General features: G+C 39.8%; 1 protein-coding gene across 1 annotated transcript in view; it reads right to left on the reverse strand.

Moving 5' to 3' along the window:
- Positions 1-4,673, reverse strand: part of AK5 (adenylate kinase 5) — a 106,844-nt gene extending 102,171 nt beyond the window's left edge. Inside the window, exons 1-3 of the mRNA XM_064516067.1 lie at positions 4,451-4,673; positions 2,618-2,804; positions 1,376-1,543 (exon numbers count right to left, since the gene is read on the reverse strand). Coding sequence (XP_064372137.1) covers positions 1,376-1,543; positions 2,618-2,804; positions 4,451-4,510 — 415 coding nt within the window. The 5' untranslated portion in view covers positions 4,511-4,673. The remainder of the gene's footprint in view (positions 1-1,375; positions 1,544-2,617; positions 2,805-4,450) is intronic.
- Positions 4,674-19,882: the final 15,209 nt, after the last annotated feature.

Raw genomic sequence — 19,882 nt, forward strand, 5'->3', positions numbered from 1 at the left:
TATAGTATTGTGTTTCTGTATCACACTATGATAGATATGTTTACAAGGGCCCCTATGTAAGTGGGCGAGAAGAAAAGCTTTGTAACATCCATTTTTGGCTCACTATATGCTGCTGTTCAAGGACTGCAGTTCCAGAGGTGAATGCCATTCTCTCTTCATCTTAGTTAGGTAAAATCTTCATTCATCATTTTGGTGTACAATAAACATCTAGAATATCTACAGTGGCTTTCTTTCTGTTTTCAGTGTATTCCAGTGTCAAACTTCTGAGAACCACTGGATGCAGAGCCTAGAGGATATGTTCTCAGATTTCATACTGTATAACATAGAAGAGACACATACTATTCTCTTTTTTGGAGACAGTATCTCCTCCTCAGCAAATTAAGCCTTTACAGACTAAAAATGTGATTGTCCATCACCTGGCACCTCTGCTGTAACTAGTGCATAGAATCAGAGAATTAGGCCTGGATGTAGAATCTGGAAGGGCAACCATTTCAGACAATAAGGAAACTAATTCAAACAACTAAAACTCAAAAATAAAAAATAATGTTCATTTAGACTTAAACTGTAGATATCTCTAAATGACTGGTCTGCTTGTCTGAGGCTGGAAAACACGAGTTGCCTAGAAAGGACTCTGAAGAGCATGCAACAGGGAATCTGGGGAAAATGAACAATTAAATAATGCTAACCAACTGTTCACTCTCCCTGAAGATAGCACAGGACTCACTTGCCAAACAGATCTAGGAATTTATTTATCCTTAGATGCAATGGGCTAGTTGACAGCATAATCTAGCTGGACACTGATCAGTTTTCAGGGTTCTAAATGCAGAAGATAGCAGTTCACTATTACCTTTTTTAGCTGTCTTATCAGTATTTTTAAGTACCTTTTTTCCTGAGCAACTTTGGTACATTAGTGTTTTAATTCAGATCCAGAGGGTGCTTTTGAAGAGCACTTCGGTTCACATGGTCAAGCAGTCTTGAAATGCATGAGCTGAGTTCGTTTCAGATTAAACTAAACTGGGAGATGTGCTTCAAGTGCAAACCATGAGCACTCCAGCTGCTAATGGGCATTTGGTCTATGGAACAGGACTACAGGTGCTGACAGTAAACCTCCCTAAAATGCTTACAGTCAGGATGTTATATCTTCAGCATGAACAATTAAACTTTGTAATACACTCCAATTTGGCTGCACCACTTGCTAGCGTAGACACAGCCTCTAACTTCTTATCTAAAAATTGCCTTTGGATTACATTTTTCCTCCAAACCTAGATGGAAAAATTGCATTTAAATATATACAAGAATTCACTATATTCGCAGGACAAACTAAAAGGCAAAGTAACAAAGACAAAATCTTGTCAAAATGAGTCCGCATTCATACCTATAACAAGGATGATTTTTGGTCGAGGTCTTGCAGGATCAAACACATCGTACTCCTCAATTAGTTCAGCAGTTTCAGAGAGGTCAGTGTCACTTTCTATAGAAAACTGATGGATCGGAGGGAGTCGGTCATACCGTCGGTATGGGAAATTAGGATTATCAGGAATCACTGTAAAACAGTAAGATAAACTGGGAATGATGAAAATACCTAGAAAAGTTAAAATTTATTTTGTATACAGATAGGTAGATTTAAAGAAACAAAGCATTAACATAGTTTAGCATTTCTACAATTAAAAAATAATATCTACTTTTACAATGTATTTGCTGTTACTGTATTAAATATTCCCTCCATTTAGCTGATTTATTAAATTAGAACAAGCATTTCAGTTTTTATAAGAAAATCTGCCCATAGCACTCAGGGGTTGGCAGTGGCCTGTGAGAATAAAAACCTTGTATTGTGCAGATAGCCTGTACTATTAAGCAGAACTCCTCTGGTGCTACATGTTGTACACTGAGATAGAATAGTACTCCTGCTAATTAGTTTAATGAAATGCTGGATGGCAAGGAAGAATAACTATGGCAACTGAAAGATGAGCTAATTATTCATTATTAACATTACAAAAAATAAGTACAGGTATTTATACCACATTTGCTTAGATTTTATGACAAGAATCTTTTTCTAAGAATTTTCATGTACATTGTATTTAGTAAATTGGTACACAACTCCAAAATAAGCTAGAAAAAAAAAACCTAGTGTAAATGAATTGAAGTTAATATTACAACAGCCATGAAGACCAACTAAGAACACGAGCAAAATACATTAAGTCAACTTTGTCCTTATCTTTGCAAATGTTTTAGGTAGGATAAGAGAAATCACTCTACTATTGTGTTAAACATTTACAGAGCAAACATCCATCATTAGGCTGCAAAGTGATCAGAATTTCCTCCCCTGCATAGCATCCATTATGGGAGGAGAAAACGAAATAACAAAATCCACGTCCTTGAAATTTGTGTTAAAATGGCAAAAAGAACGAGCCTTCCATGCTTGGCAGTCTGTGAACTGCTTGTGCATTTATATACAACATTCTGGAGTATGTATGTTTGGATGCTTGTAACTTCCTGCTTATGGAAGACCACAATGAGGCATGATCTGCTATAGAAGTAAGTATAAAATAAATCAATAGTGGATGTAGAGCTGCCCATATTACAGGAAATACAATCATTTTTATACTCAATACATTACCATTCCTGAAAAAAGATCTCCTGGATTGTCCTCCGTTGAGTGGAGGGAGGGTCCTCTTTTCTGGACTGACAAAAGTGTCCCATTTCACTTTTTCTGACCCTCCAAGCTCTTTCACTTTCTGCAAACAGCTTTCCAAATATTCTATTGGGTCATCCGGTTTGTAACACATTAATCCATTCAACAGACTCTGCAACATAAGATCAGAAATACAAACTAGGCAGATGACAGGAAAACACAAACACTTTTATTTTGAATTTGATTTTACACAGAGAAATCACGTATTCTTGTATATTCAGAATCTCCAATTCAAGCCAATGTGTGAAGCCTGCAAAAATACACACACAGTAATTTTGCATAAGCTAGATAAGCCCCGAAAGTTATGTATTCTACATGGCCTATGAGATCACAAAAATGTGTTTCTTCCTGAAAGACCAGTATGGCCACGAGGATCTTATTTATATTTCTGAGTCAACGCTATGTGGTCAACTGACTAGAAATTTCTAGCCATCAGAAATTCCTCTTTTTTTCTTTAGTGTTAATTATACACTCATTGTACCAATGAGCGTAAGGGGGAGCATGGAAGAAGGAGTGCCAGGCCTTCCTCTCACGCATGGGAATTGATTTCCCTTGACAAAGTGATACATGGGTCATCATCTCACCTCTCCAAGACAACTACATCCAACCTACCCTTAACAATGAGCATGTGTTTCAGGATGATGTCTTTTCCTTTGTGCTTTTAGCCTTTCCTAATATTTGTGCAAATAAACTGAGGGCCATAGATGGTATTAGTAATAAATAGAAATAGCTGTGATTCATCATTTAATATTTTCTTTCAGTTATTTGTTATTATCTGCTGTTTATTGAAATATTTTCAATAATTTAATGTTACGGATCTACATTGATAAAACAGAATATAATTTTTATATATATAAATATGCACTTACTATATTGCTTAACTGATCATAGCAACTAGACATTTATTTTTCCAGAAGATGTGCACCATTTTTTAAATTGCTAGCACAAGCCTTACCTCTTTGTGGAAAAACAGTTGTCTGCATCTATTGTTAAACCATTTATATTTCAAATGTATTAGTAAAACATTTGCACGGTCTAAGTCCTATTACTTTCAAACACACATTAACAAATATCTTGCTTCAGAACAGCCCGGAAAAGAAATATGTATAGCTCTGTGTATTTATGTAGATGGCAGGCTGGCTGATTCTGAGGGAAAAAAATCCACCTTGCACAGGAGAGAAGTGATCACCGACCGCTAACAGCAGGTAACTCGCACGAAGCTAAACGAACCTCACAAAACAGTTTGGGGTTTGGGTTTTTTTTCCCCTCACACTGGTCAAAACCGTGAAAACCACGACAGACAGCGTCTGCCTGAATTCCGCGGCAGCGGCCCGACACGGCGCGGCGACGCCGGCCCCGCGGCCGCGCAACTTCCCGCCCGCCCTCACACGGCGGCTCAAAACCGCCGAACGAAGGCGGGCGCGGCGGCGCCTCGCGGGGCGCCCTGACGGGCCGAGCGCCGCCCGCGCGCCCGCGGCCGTTGCCCACAGGTGAGGGCCGGGGCAGCCCCGCGCGGCGGTTGGGGCAGGCCGCCCCTCCCCCCAGCGCCGCGGGCGCCCCGCGAGCGGCTGCGGTGCGCGGAGGGGGAAGCGGGGCAGGCGGCGCGGTGCGGCGCGGCTCGCGCTGTGTGAGGGCGCCGCCGCCGCGCGTGCCGCGCTCCGCGGGGCTGCTCCGTCCTTCCGGCCACCTTCACCGCGGCTCCCCCCTCCCCGCCCGCCGCCGCCGCGGGGCGGAAAACGCGTCCCCGCCGTCGCCTACCTCGAAGAGCTGCGGGATCTCCCTGCGGGCCAGATACTCCTTGGCCTCGCCGGCGCTCATGCCGCCGGACGGGGACGGGGGCGCCGGCTGCGGCGCCGTGTGCGCGGGGCGGGCGGGCGGGCGGGCAGCGCCGAGCCCCGCGCAGCGCCCGGCAGGCGCGGCACGGCGCGACGATGCAATGCGGGCGGCTCGGCGCGGCGCGGTTCGGCGGGCGTGCGAGCCGGGGCGGGGAGGAGGGCGGGCGGGAGGCTGCCCGCCTCCCCGTGCACGCCGCGCGGAGGAGCGGGAGCGGAGCACGCCGCGCGGGGCGGGCGGGCGCTGCGCAGGCTGCCTGCCCAAGTTTCGGGGGCGCGGCGGCGAGGCGCGGCTGGCCCGGGCGGTTGCAGACCCCGAGCGCCCCGCGGGCGGCGGCGGCTGCGGCGGAGAGCGCGGCGCGGCGCGGTGAACGCCTCCCGGCGTAGCGCGGTCTCGGCTGCTCCTGCCCTTGGCGAGGATTTCTCAGGATTTGGGAAGTGAGGCGTTTCATGCGCTTCGGGCCGGAGAAAGCCCCGTCTGTGACCGCCTAGGACCCGTGATCACAGGAAGGGACCGGGGAGGTCGGTGGTCCCACCTCCTGCTCAAAGCAGGCTCAGCTCTGAGGTCAGACCAGGCTGCTCTGGGCTTTAGCCAATCTGGACCTGCAGAGCTTCAGGGATGGAGACTGCACCACCTTTCTGGCCAACCTGCTCCAGTGCTGTGGTGTCTTCAGGCAGAAAAAGCATTTCCTTCAGTTCAGTCAGAAGCTCTGCTGCCTCAATTTGTCTGTTGTCCACTGTTGCACCACTGCAAAGAGCCTGGCCCCATTCCTCGTTGGCATCGGAAAGCTATTATGTCCCCGAAAGCCTTCTCCAGGCTAAACAAGCCCAATTCCCTCAGCCTCTCCTCAAGGGCAAGTGCTCCAGTCCCCAACCATCTTGATGGTGGTCCACTGAACTTAACTGTAGTTTATCAACATCTTTCTTTTTTGGGGGAGCCCCAAACTGGATGTGGTATTCTGGATGTGCTCTAAATGAGTGCCAGTTAGGGGGTATATTTTGTGATATTCTCTGGCATACTGAAAATCAGAGTAGACTATTTCACAGATCTTCGTATTTTGCTTAACTGTCCTATATCAAGCCTGATGTTCTAATCAGACTGTTAATTTTTTAAACTACCTTTTCTAACACAAACATCTATATAGTTTTACTGATGCCAACCCTAAAAGAAATGAGTTACATAAATGCAAGGTGAACAGCTGCTTTCCGTATCTCAGTATTCCTCAGACATTGGATGGGTTTTCTCTTGAGTCTTAAGAAGCTTCTCCCTCTTGTGTGTAGATTTGTCTGTGAAGCAGCATCAGTTTCTCTCCCTCTCGTATGTCGCAATGTCCCTTCTTTCTGCAGTTAAACTGCCTCCTTTCTCCTCTGCCCTACCTCCAGCCTTCCAGGAAAATATTATCCTTTCTCCTGCAGAGGCATCTGGTCCTTTTTATTCCCTGACTTGGTAAGTTCTGCCCCCAGGGAAGTTCCAGGAGCTTCTGCAGGCAAATGGGACAGCAAGGTTGTCCAAGTGTTCAGACAGCCAATTATTCCAGGGAGCCACTCGTGTTCCTTCACTGTTGGCCTATTTTCCATCTCACCTGAAATATCTCTGGAAAGAAATTCGGATTAGATAGTTTAAGATCCTTTCCGGCTCTATTTGCTATAAATCTATTGGTGTCCAAGTAAAGCAAGCTGCAGTTCTGTCACTAACTTGGAATAGCTCTTATGTTTAAGGAAGACTTTACTCTTTGCTTGAGGTTTTAATTATCCTTTATCTGCAGTCCTTCTCATCCTGTGATGAAACGTTGGATGCAGCTTTAACCCTACTCTCTTTTGGTAAGGTCTTAATACATCCAAATGTAAATTAATTGTAAATCAAAGGTCCAGTATCTTGATTCTACTCAAGTGAGTAAAAATTAGATAAGTCTTCAATGTCCCAATCAGAAGATAGAGAGAACTGCTTTTAAAAGACCTTAAATGAAGCTTGACAGGAAGAAGTCTGAATTAAATAGATATTTTCTTAAAGTAACATCTGTCCTAAGACAGGGTGAATGGAAGATGTCATACTAGGAAGAGAGCGCTAAGGAGACTTTTTTGTTGCACAGAATCCAGTTCTATGGTACAGAAACTACCACCTCAGAAAAAAATATTACCATTTAGGAAATCTGTTGGACCAAATGTGTGTAATGTATCTGGAAATAACATTTTTGGATCTAATACCATGGCACCTCTTCTAGAAGCAGTTTGTTACGCATTTGCCTTTGGCAAAATCCATGTATTGCTGGAATGTGTGGAGCAAGCAGGGTCACAGGCGGATGCTTTTAGTGGGCTCTACAGACCCTCAGCAGCAAAAGACTAAGAGCGCCTTAATTAAAGGGGCTTACAAAGCTGGGCTATTTGTCATTTAAGGGTAACTGAAAGGTTTGAAGATTAGCTGTTTGTCATTTAACATTGTCTGATCAAGCACGTGGATTGAAATGAAATGGTCTTACTGCCTTAAAAAATAACACCAGCCCCAAAACACTGACAGAAATGGGAACATGGGTTTGTATCGGAGAGCGCTGCCCAGTCCTGGTAGGCCAGGGAGCTCTTCGTGCTGCTGCAAAGAGGCCGGCAGCAAGGTCACTTTGGTGATACTTCCGCCACTTCCTACCTCTTGGAGGGGAAGGAGCTACAGTGGAAAGTACAAAATTTTGCTATCTAAATGATAATTTGACAGTTCTGGAAATTCATCTTGAACCTACTTATGGACTCCATACCCTAGGGCTGATTTCAGTCTCATTCTCATTGATTCCTCCAGTAAATCTGTGAAGCTGAACTAATAAGAAATTAGTATGCAATCAGCAGTAATACGTCATTCTGGGGCTTCTCCTCAGTTAAACCAGTTCTGTAGTACCCTTAGCCTTCCGTCAAAACTTCATTAGGTTTTGTGTTTTCAAAAATCACATCTGAATCCCACAGTATTGTATAGGAGTCTTCTATATTTTTGTGTCCAGTGTGCATTCAAGCAATAGTGGCTGTAATTTTTCACATAAGCTGCTGCGCTTCTAGATGTCTGCATTAAATCAGAACTAATATTCTTGGACTGATCCATTTACACAGACTGGTGCAATATATGTGGACAGTATGAATTTGTAGATTCTGTAAGTAAAAAAATTATGTGCAACCTTTTCAATACAATATGCTGAACAATGTTTCTGATCCAGAAACACTATGCATTTTAATGTAAATGCACAACTTCTTTGCAGCCCTGTATTTTGCCTAGTCCATTAGTGTGTTGAAAATTAATAATTGCTGTAAATTAACAATTGCTAAGAAGATCTTTCCATTTTAGAGAGAAACCTGTTTCTGAACTTTTTTGCTACAGCTATTTAACCTGCTGTTTTCCCTCCCTTTTCTTTTGCACTTTGCTAAACCTTTTTTCTTTTTTAGTGATACCTAGAGGTTACTTAAGTGACCTAAATCACTAATCAAAAGGTAGCGAGAATTCTACCTGGCAGAATCTAATTTCTGGATTTAATTTTCACTTAGTTCCAGAACTGCCATTTTATGTAACTTTTGTTGACACCAAGAAGTGTAAGTCCTGGGAGGGAAGAAAGAAGGCTCTGTCAGTTAAAAATTTGAGAATGCGTATTTCAATCTGCAGAGAAAAAATATTAAAAAAAACACTGCTATGATCAGGTCGCTCCTTAATCTTCTTTTTCATAAGCTAAATAGATGTAGTTTTTATTTTCCATTACAGTGTAATCATTCTTGTGACCCTTGCCCGAATCCTTTCCAGTTTATCAACAGGCTTTTTCAGCTATGGCATCAAAGAGGACACTATGTTCCAGAAATGGCAACACCAGTGCTGGGTCCTGATGTGATTCAGCCTGCCTGTAACATCCTAACAGTCCTGATTTTGTTGTGTATACACTGATGGATTGAATTTCTGCATTGGCCTCAGTGTTGCAGAGAGATTCATCTTTAGCTGGTTATCTAGCAGGCTCCTGGCTGGTCTGTTTTCCAGCCTGCTCTTTTTGCACATAGAGTCCTCCACTCCATGAATCAACCTCTATTCCTTATGCCTAGATGTGTAACTTCATGTATTTGCTTGCAGCCAATTTATCAAGAATTTAGACTGCTTAGTAGCAATGAGCTGTCCCATTTGTTAGTTAGCACTTCCCTATGCTTTATTATCTTTCAGTATTACCAGTGCTTTTTTGGGGAGGGCCAATTGATAAAACTGTTGCATCGCACATAGCCAAAACCCAGATCCCATGGGTTCCCAGACCTGCAGTCTGATCTGGTCTGGTTTCTTGATGCCTTTCACTTTTAGTTTATGTCACTTAAAAGGAAATTTTCCTTCCAACATGTTCTAGAAAGTGCTTTTGGGGAGGATTATTTTGTTTTCCGCTGTGTTTCAATAACTGATTAAAAACACTCAAAATCATTTGCTGCTGAGTCGTCAATGACTTAGAAATATGCTGTACCATTTTTTTCCAGTAAAGTCTTCATCTCCTTTCCTTTTCTTTCTAAATCGGATCTAACCATAGATTTTAATGTTCCAATCATGTGAACTGTCCCCAGATAGATACTGACAATGGAGCAGTTTCAGTTCCTTTTGCTTACTCTGTGAACTAAGGGAATCTATCTAACTAAGGTACTGCAGAAAAAAACACAAATGCAGCAAAACCTGATTAATAAAAGCTTGAACTGAATAATGACTTGTGGGGAGGCGGAGGGGAACAGAAAGAGAATTCGAGCACAGCTATTACACTTCCTGCCGGAAACATTAAGGAGTTTAAGATTGTTAGAAAGTATGATCCCTGCTACTTATCATTTGGGTTTTATTCGAGTGGTAGAATGAACGAGTGCCTTAGGACATTACTTCTATAAGCTGTTATTCAATCATACAGTGAAAACCTTCCCTACTTGAACATTGCCTTGATACAAAGTATGGCTCTTGAAAAGATAAGCCTCTTGATTTTCTTCTTAAATAGAAAGCTAAATGAATTGAAAGTAATGTCAACTTTCAATGTGAACTGCTTAAAAGAGTCGTATCACATAATTTCAGGGATGGCTCACATTGAGAAGCTTCAACAATTTTTGATATTTGTATCTTTACAGGGGCACAGCACTTTGTGATGTCAATTCATGGAGAGAGAGATGCAAGTTAGTTTGATATCATTTTTTTTTTTATCGGGCACTAGAATCAAGAAGGACTCCAGACTGGGCTTTTTCAAGTATGAAAAGGCCCATAAGATATTTGCAATTACAGAATTTCATTTTACTGTAGTAAGACAAAAGTACTGTTGCTAATTTTGGTCTGGTTGTACATGTAAGCTAAAAAATAAAATAAGAGATAAGAAAAAATTCTTGTTTTGTGACACTGCATGAAGATGTACAATAGCAAAATATATTTTTTATAACTCAGTTTGTGATTCACAATGGAATAACATTGTGAGCAGGTGCTCTTTTTGGAAAGTAATCACTGCAATAACTGTAGAGTTCTGGTAAGAAATAGAGTCACCTATTGCCAGATTTGGTGAGGTTTTTCAGTATTCACCACAAAGCAGCAGTTGTTAAAATGCCTGTCAGCCACTGGTTTTGTTGTTTTGTTTGTTGTTTCGCTGTTAAAGTACAAAGTTTCTCTAGGTCTGTTGTTTCACTGTTAAAGTACCATTTCATTAGAGCTAAAGCTCTGTTTGCTTTTCATATTTCATAATAAAGTGGGAAATGACCATTAAAACCCTTTTCTCTAAACCTGAGAAGGCTGTAACATAGGAAGCTGTTGTCTCACAAATCTAAATTCTATTGTAAGGGACATTTTTTTTTGTTGGGGATTGTAATTTTGATTGAGCTAAGTGCTTTTGAATGAGCATAATAATTAGATAACAATTAGAATATAGAATAAGGATAAGATGAAGAAATTGCGTCTTAAAATGCAATGGGATGTATTGAGAGGTAGCGTGAGAGAAATTGGCAAATGTTTTAACCATAGAAATGTTCTCATTGAAAATTAATTCAAAATTCATCCTGTCTTTCTGCTGATGTACAAGAACATCGCCTGAATTTAGTCACCAGCTTCAATGGATGCTTTCTTGACAGTGTAACAAATGAGAATTGGATCAAACACCTGTTTTCAGTAGAAGATGACACCCTGCCAGATGGCTTATTAGCAAAGATAACAGAACAGTTGATGAAACTGTCATATGATGGTTGAACTTGAACCCATATTCAACAAAGCATGGGTTGAAAACTTTTGGCTAAATGGAAGAAAAGAGTTTAGCCCAATACTGGATAGAGCCTGATACCAAATAATGTTTTTAATACTTGAAATTACTCATAATCATCAGCACTTTTTTAGAGAGAGAATTTTTTTTTTCTGTCCTGCTATCCAATAAACGTATGCAGTTGTTCAGTGCAGAACAGAGCCTTTGGTTGAGTCTAACTAATATCTCTTAAGAAATGAAGCAATTTATTTCTGGAAAGCAAACGCACCCTGGCTGGGTTTCCAAGTCATGAAACAAGCCAGCATTCAGGAGAAACTTGTTAAGGATAACTATTTTCAGGAGAACTTCTTACAAACTTCTGCACCTATCTGAATTCATTAGTTGTCGCAAGAGGCATGTTACTACAAAATTACACAGCTGTATAAAAGACAAACTCTGTGGCTGCAGCTTTCATCTGTACTCATAAATGTTCAGGAAAAAAAGCATTATTTTGGCTGTTGTGTATTTGAAAAAGCACTTGCTTCAAACGCTTTTCCTTGTATTTTCTGGATCTTAGTGGGTTCCTAAAGTAAAGCCTGTCAATATCTTGTATTTCCTTTCATTCAAATTATCTTGCAATACTGGAATCACTAGTATGTTCCTTGTCCCGATTTATTTGAAAATTTGAAAGTGTGGCTGTCTGGAAGTTTGCAACCTTAAAAATGTCTTTCACAGTTCTCAGACTACACTGGGACAGTGAGAAACTATGTTGTTGTCAACTTTACTATATATTTGAATACTTTGTATCTGGTAAATCACAAATGGTTTAAATGGTAACATCAAGTAAATATTTGGGTTTTTTTTTTTCTTTGCTATACTAGCTATAAGACTGTATGGTTTGCATTTCTGTATAACAAATGGGTCAGAACCAGGCACTTCGCTACAGTCTTTACCATTTCTATTGTTGCTGGCTTATAGCTGAGTTGGTACTATTTGGAACAGATATGAATATTCAAAAGTCTCTTAAAATATTTCTTTTTCTATTTTGTACAGCTAAATCACCTTCCTATTAATTTTGGACAGAACTTTTAAAATTGCCCCATATTGTAGCTGACATTTTATTTTTCTATACAAGTTGATCTACAATTAATGATATTCTACTGCACTTTCCTGGCTTTCTGCTTTATGTTTTTACCCTCTCAGTGTCTAGGTTAGGGAAATGTGAAGAAAAATATGTCTCGTAGAGCCAGACTGTACAGCTTCCCTATTTGACTTCTTCTGTGGAAACAGTGTTGGAGCAATTTCTCTAGGGTATCAAAGCATTCACTGTTAATTTCATGTCATCTTGAAACCAGGAGATTGCAAACCCCACTCAAAAACTTTGGGTGTTTCTCATATATGTTCATTTTCACTCCTTGCTGTGATTCTGTTTGTCTGCCTATTTCTGTAAGATAAGGAAAACAATTTATTATTTTTTATATTTACAAAAGTGAAATGATCATCACCTTTATTCTAAATCTAAGTAGCAAGGGAAGTTCTGTACCTTCAACCACATAAAATGAGCTTCATGTCACAGATATTCTGCAAAGGATAATCTGAATTTGTTCCCTTTAAGGTACTGATTGTGAAACTTAAATCTGAAATTTTTGCAATCTACAAATACAGTATACATTTCTGTATCCAATAAACTATATATATATATGTATAATTTTCTTGTCATTGTATTTAACATGAACGTGCAGCTTAGAAACCTTAGAAATAATATGCATCTGACATGCATAAGTCTTGGCTCTTCTATTAAAAGCTTGTGTTGAATGATTTGAGAGTTCTGAAAGGAAGATTTTGGGTTTTATCTCCGTTGGGTAATCCATCATCTGATGGTCACATTCTCCAGCCCAGAAAGCTTTAATCTATTAAAAAATGAAGAGAGGACGTCACAAAAGCAGATTTATGTCACTTCTATAGACTCTGGAATCCAAGACAGGCATATATTCAAATAATCCCTGGGCTGTTTTGACTTAGGTTGTGCTATGCGAGTCTCTGGGCCACCGAACTGTAGGGACTCTCTGCCCAATTCATTGACTCTGAATTTATTCCTTTTGGTTAGGGTGGTGAGGTAAAAAGCTGCTAAAATTACCACACAGAAGGTTGTACAAAATTGGGACAGATAGTAGGCTCTAATGCTTTAAATCTTTAATTTTTACATGCACCATATTTATTTATTGTTATTAATCTTTTTTTTTCCAAGTGCAAGAAAAAATTGATGGGTTTTTTTTCAGAGCTTGTCTTATAATGAGAGAATTTTTGTTTGAGTAAATATGTGGGAAGTATCAGAGAGTTAAAATGCAAGAGGTGATTTTCACTAAGAAAATAGTTCCGCAAATGTATCCATTAAGGCATTGACTAGTTGAAACTGATTGACTGAGTGATGTCTTTTTTCCATATAAAAGTCAGTCATCTTGAAAGAACATGTAAATTCTAATGTCTGTCTTACAAATGTAAAAGGTCATTAACTGCAGTAAATGTAGCTTTTACATTTTCGTATGACATATTCATCAGTGAAAACAATTAGTTCAGGGCAAGACAGGTCAGATACATAGAATCAACAAGCATATAGTGCGTCGATAATCTCTGTTATCAGTATGACTTTTTCTTGATGATCTCTCTTGGTTTCTAAGGTAGAAAAACCTCATCTGGCTACACTCCTTCTCACAAAGATTTTTTTAAAGTGCAAAGAAAGCCTTTGGAATTTTGTATTCATAATAGGGCTGCAGAACAGTATAGGAAAACTTCCATAAATTTCATAACTGAATGCATTCTCATGTTGGTAGTTTTCTTCAGATTGGACAATATCCTGATCAATTTAGGCTACAGCTTGTTTTTTTAAGAAAGAAAATATCTAGGGAATTGCTTAGCCCCCGTGTAACTTTTTTGCTGAATGTATTATCTGGTTTCATCTAGATTTTCTGCTAAGTAATAGCCCATTTCATTTTTTTAATTAAATCCTGCCTTGCACCAAGTGCCAGCAGTTTAATGGTGAAAAGGCCACTTACTGATCTTCTTCACAGAAGAAAATTTCAGCAAGATTGCATTTTGATAAATCATAGCAAAATCTGGCTCCTAAGCATTATGATTTCAATTTATGAGGTCATTTCAGCATTTTTATTTGGGAACGGCTTCCAATAAACATGCTCAAAGAAATAGGTTCTTTTAATTCCAAAGAACAATAGGTACCCTGAAGTTAGACCTTAAAGTATGATGCAGGATCCTCCATGCTTAGTTCAGCATGAACACTTTCCACCTGATCTGTATCAGCTTTTACAGTTTCCTGATAAACGTAGCTAAAGAGGGAACCAAACTCTCTGCTGCACACAGTGAGGAGTCAGGGAAATTATTAAGGTTTGCTGGTCCACTGCTACTTTGGTTCACAGCCTAGAGGCTACTATGAAAAGCAAAAGTAGGCTTTTGTCTAAAAATATTTTTGAATATTTTGATCTATTCCACTCCACGACTCATGAGAAAACAAAAGTAATCATAAACATTTAAATTATATCAAATAATTTCTTATGTTGAGACTATTTCTTTAGATCTTTTAATGGTGTATTTGGGGATTTGTCTTAAATTCTGTTTCTCAAGTGCAATCTTTCACTAATCAGTTCTAATACCATTTCAGTACTCATCACACAGTGCTCTATGTAACCTTTCCTGGCAACTGAGTGGATTCATACAGTTTAGCTGCTGTTCAAATATTTAATGTTAATCAACATTATTGTATTTGGTGTATGAGTATCCTTTTTCAATGGTGACTCAGTGCACACTGTATATCTTATTTCTACTAAAACTTTCATTATACTAAATCTAGCTTTTTTTCCAGATACTGTTGATTTGCCCTTAGCCTTTAGTTTTTATGTTCTTTATCACAAATTTTCAAAATGTTGTGTTTGTTTTCTCATTTAGCTGATGAATAGTTTTCCATGGACTAAAAAAATCCCCTTCTTGCAAATGAAGAAAAGGGCTTGGAAGACAAAAGGATACGTTTAGATTGCAGGCTGTAGGGTAGTGTAAGGATACACAAGATAACTCTAAATAATGCTTTGGGAGCCAAAATCAGTCTGTCAGTCAGGTGGCCTGTTACTTGAGTTAATTTAACCAGCAGAACTGAGACCACTTCAGTTCATTCAGTATCAGGAGGCCTTTTCCTGAGACAGTTGGATACTTAGTATGTTTGGGGCATGTGACAAATTTATCACAGAGATGTCAAGGCTAGTAGTGGAATAAAAATTCTGACTTCTTAATGATTCTAAAAAGTGATGCATTATAACCACTGCTTGAAATAAAGAGTAAAACTATGTTTCTGAACTTAGCTTTATTTAGGGCAGTTTAATTAAGATTCTTATCTCATTTCTAATTATGAAGCCAATGAATCTCTATTTGAGAATGAACCCTTTTAAAATATTAATGGAAAAATACAACGAAGAGGGTAATTTTAAAAAGATAAAGGTGTTCTTTTACTGCTGTATTTTTCATGTATTTTATTTTCATAAATGAGAATGTTCTTACAAAAGTTTTCAGCATTGTTTTCTATTGAGAAAAATACTGATCCACTGAGAGCAAATGTGCTGTGCGTTCATATTTGATGACTGACACTATACCTAACAAAATATATAAACAAGTTACCATTATTTTTTTTTTGTTTTATCATTGTGAAATAAGCTGCTGGAATGGTTTGTAACCTTATATGTTCCAAACATGAACTACTGGATTATTACACAATTCAGCATTACGGAAACTGCATGCCTGGTGATATGCTAGAGATTTGCCTCATTAATTACAGAACAGAACTGATGAAAAGGTAGATGGTTGAATTAATTAAGAACAAATGTCAACTGAATATCAGTTTTAGGCATGAAGGTTTTTTTGCCTGTGTTCTATTCTGACCTCAAATGGCACTGTAAAAAGTTATCTCTAAAACTTCATTTTGTAAATACCAGTAAAAAATATTGTCTAGTCTGATTCCAAACTACAGGTAAGCAACTTAATTTTATGGATGAACAAAAGCACAGATTTTGAGTTTAATCAGTGTTCAGAAAGAATCTATTAAAAAACACAGTCTAGTTTCAGACTGATAATATTAGAAACAAGACTTTTTTCAAGTTATTTTCCATTGGAAGTTCTGAAGCTTACAGATGTATTTATTACTCTGTCCATATTATTGTTGCATACTTTTGCTCAGTTTTACTTAGCTATTGTAAATCTTTTTGCAGTACAAACATTCTTTAGCCAAGCCATTCTTCTTCTGATGAAAATGAAAAAAACCCAAATCAATAAAATCAATCATTAATATGATTATTGTGGTTTCATTCAGCTTCCATATTTGAAGATGGTATTTTTATCAGCTCAGAAACTGGTCTGTAGTAGGCTCATTTGGTGGGTACCAAAACCTCAAGAAATAGAATGGCAGCCATTCAAGAACATTTATGGGGTTTCTTAGTATACTGTATGGACAGTCAAAATGAAAAAAAAATCTGCATTTTTTAGTGTAATAATACACTATTAAGCTATTGTTGATGATTCCTTAAGAATCGGCCTTTCTGACTTATTTCACTATAAGTGTTCCTTTTCATTTTTCTTCTAGAAGCGTAATAAGCATGACAAAAGATATTTTTCTTTATCTTATTTCTACAGTAAAATCAGCAGGCAGTGTCTGTGATGCTGATAAAAACAAGAAAAGAAACACAGGACCAAAAATACACTGGAAAGAAGAGCATACACCATGATATATACAGGTAGTTTAATCAAGGTTAATACCAATAAAAATAAAGCTATTTAACTAGCATTTTTGCTATAGAAAAAAAAGTTTGGGGTCAGAAAGTGTCAATTAAATCAGGAGCAAAGTATGGGGTTATATTTGGGATTGCTACCTTTTCGCAGAGGAGGGCTAGGTTTGTTTGTTCCATGCTAGGATAAGAGCTGAAACTGCCAGATGGCTCCAAGAGGGCAATTTCTAGAGGGTTTAGATTAGAGTAGGATTAGGGCCTGAGCGACCTGCTGGAGGAGGAAAGAATCTGGAAGGGCACCAAGAAGTACACCAGTGTGAATACCAGCAGCAGTTACAGCAGCTTTGTAAATAGTTGTTTCAGTTACAAATGATTTTGGGATATACATTTGGTGTTCTTTCTAATTACTCAGCATGAGGTACAAGAATCATGGTGGCAAAGGTCAAGCTAAAGAGACTCAGAGCATGAAAAAGAGTGTGATTAGCATGAAAACAAAGTAGAAACAAAGTAAGAAACAGAAGCACAGAGCTTAATTTCTCGACAAAAAATCCTGTACAGGCGTGGAAGCAAACACTATAGAGAGCTGCCTTTGGGGAATAAAGATGAAAAAATGAAGGCAAAGCTTTTTGTACTGTCTTACAAGGAAAAAATAAGATGTGATGCCACCCCCAGGAATAATGCCTGAAACATGGGGACACTTGTGAGTGTCTGTTGAATACTAAAGCCTACGAGAGATTGAGACTGTAAAGAAATAAATTGATTTTGGTCTTAAAATAAAAGCCAGAAGTAGAAGAAGGAATAGATCCATTACAAAGTACACTGAAGCAGGCTAAGGGAATCCAGCAGGCAAAACACAGACATGTAAAAAAGTGAAGTGTATCTCACAATGGCTAGCATATAAATCAGAAGGAATAACAGCCATTCTTTTGGAGTGTTCTAAAGGGCTTGCAAAACAGAGCTTTGTTCTAACCAGTGCTGCCTCTACCCTGGAAAGGAAAGGTAGCAATATGACCTGAATGCTTATAATAAAAGAGTAACACCTCCAGCGTGATTGCAGTTGATCCAAACACTGCTCACATGCTGCAGCAGACAGCATGTGACATAAGACTGAGGAACATGCACCTACGCTTTTATACCAGCCAGTTAAAGCTATATAGACTGCAGAACCAATTACATACAAGCCATGTGAAATAGCAGCAATATTAACTGGGCACGTGTGCTGAAACTGTTCTGATTATCTTGGAAACCTTGTGTTTAAAATGTCTCATCCTCTGCAAGTGATCTTCCATGTAAAGATAATTTGCTGCAGTTCTTAATTGCTCAGCACAAGCAGCAGATGTCTATTTGTGGAGTCCAACTTTACTGATAATCTCTTTACATTGTTCCAATGCTACATGATGGATATTGTGTTTTTTTCCACTTCTGTTTTTCTTATGTAGTAAATCATACACAATGACCTTAAAAGAACATTATTAAAGCTATAAAACCAAGTATTCTAGAGAAGGCCAAAATTTAAGATTGCTTGTGATACAAATTTTAGAAGATTCAGGAGTTTTGAAGTGCATAGGGTATTTTGAAGTTCAACAGAAAAGGTGTTCATTACTTTTGATGTCATGAAGGGCTCTTGGTAAGCTGAAGTTATCTTTTGGTAACATTTGACATAACTTTTCATTCAATATGAGCATTAGAAAGACTTCTGCCTGGTTCAGGATGCATCATCAGGATCCAGCTGATCACATTCTCTTAATGGGAAAAGCTGTTAACCAAAATGCATGATACAAAAAGATGAGTATTTGTAATAAATGCAAAGAACAAAGAATTAGGTTGAATTGAAAGAACTTCAGTGAAAGAGTTGAGACCTTCTGTATTTATCACTTCGTATCTGGACAACTCTACATGGAAGCTGAAAAGTAATGAGGTAATGTTCTTTGGTCCAAGTGAAAGAATATGAAATCATTTCCCCAATTTATAAAACAGAGTGCATATGCTCTGAAAGATAGCTGCTTGTCCTTTGAGATTACTGACACATCTTGAACACATCTGAGAATGATCAGAGAGCTAAGCAGAAGCATTTTAAAGGGCAAAGAAAAATCTTGAGTTTGGCCCCAGTCCTAAATTCATTTCGGTTTGTGGAGCAGTGAGACTCACAAGTAGGGATGAATGGAGAGAGAAGCCTGTAGCACTTCTCAGCAGATTCATTAGAGGCTCACACAGGATATGTGTTCATGCCCAACAGGAGCTGGCGGCTATACTCTTTGAAAGGGAGTAACTTCATTAGTTTACCTTTGGGCACAAAATGTAATCTAATCATAGGCAATTGCTTTAATCATGAGTAAACCACTGATGATTTCAAACAGCAAACATGCTGTTATTCAAACTCCAACATTCATATATGAGAATATGCACCTGAGAAAGTCATTACTGATGACAAATACGTCGAGCAGCAAAAAGCTTCGGTGGCTCAGAGCAGCTGTCTGTATCTTCACATCACTAATGGGAAACATCAGGCAACTGAACAAAGGTGTTGACAGGATGGATTAGCATAAGTAAAAGAACCATACCAAGTGGGTCAGTAGATTGGAATAAAAAACTGATGAGCGATATCTGTTCTGAGGCATGAGCCACACGTGACCAATGCAAGGCTACAGCAAGACATTTTGAGAAATGACCTACTTTCTATCCCCTTCCCCTCCCCACACACCTTTTCCCTTTCCCCAGTTTTCCCTTTTGCTCTCCAAGGCTTCTCCGGGGCTATGCTAGGTGTGTACTGCAGCAGCTGAGGCCTAAGGCTGCCCTTGCCAATAGCACTGGCAACGGCCAACGGCAGCCTGCCGCTTGGCAAGCCCTGTGCCCGGCCCTTGCGGTAGCTCCAGCAAAGCCTCTGATCTGGGCACAGTTCTGGTAGGTGGCCGAGGAAACAGCTCCTAGGGCACCCCAGGAGCCTCCCATGCCAGAGGCAAGGTGCGAGGCCACGGTGCTTTCTACCACCAGCTATGGCTGTGCAAGGCAGGTTCAAAGTCAGGGTGGGACTGCATTAAACTTCACGACAGAGCTGTAACGCACATGTCCACTGACCACAACGTGAGACGCCGCACTGTCATCACCTCAGCTCTGGCAAACTGACCGAGCTCTGGACTGACAGGGCTGGGAGCGCTCAGGGACAGGACTAACCATTCAGCGTGGAGCAAGGGGACGACTCCTGCTGAGCAGCCCTGCTCCAAGCGCTGGGCCCGCGCATTAACCCCCCCACACCGAACTACAGTGCTGGGAAAAGCAAAACTCGCGGCACACAGCAGAGGCGACCGCAACCCCTCAGCGCCGCGGCGGCACCTGTCCCCACCCAGGGGCGGCGGCGAGAAGGCGGGACGGAGCATGCGCAGAGCCCGCTTCCCCCCCCCCCCC

This window comes from Dromaius novaehollandiae, chromosome 8 (genome assembly GCF_036370855.1).
Source record: "Dromaius novaehollandiae isolate bDroNov1 chromosome 8, bDroNov1.hap1, whole genome shotgun sequence".
Classification (NCBI taxonomy): Eukaryota; Metazoa; Chordata; class Aves; order Casuariiformes; family Dromaiidae; genus Dromaius; species Dromaius novaehollandiae.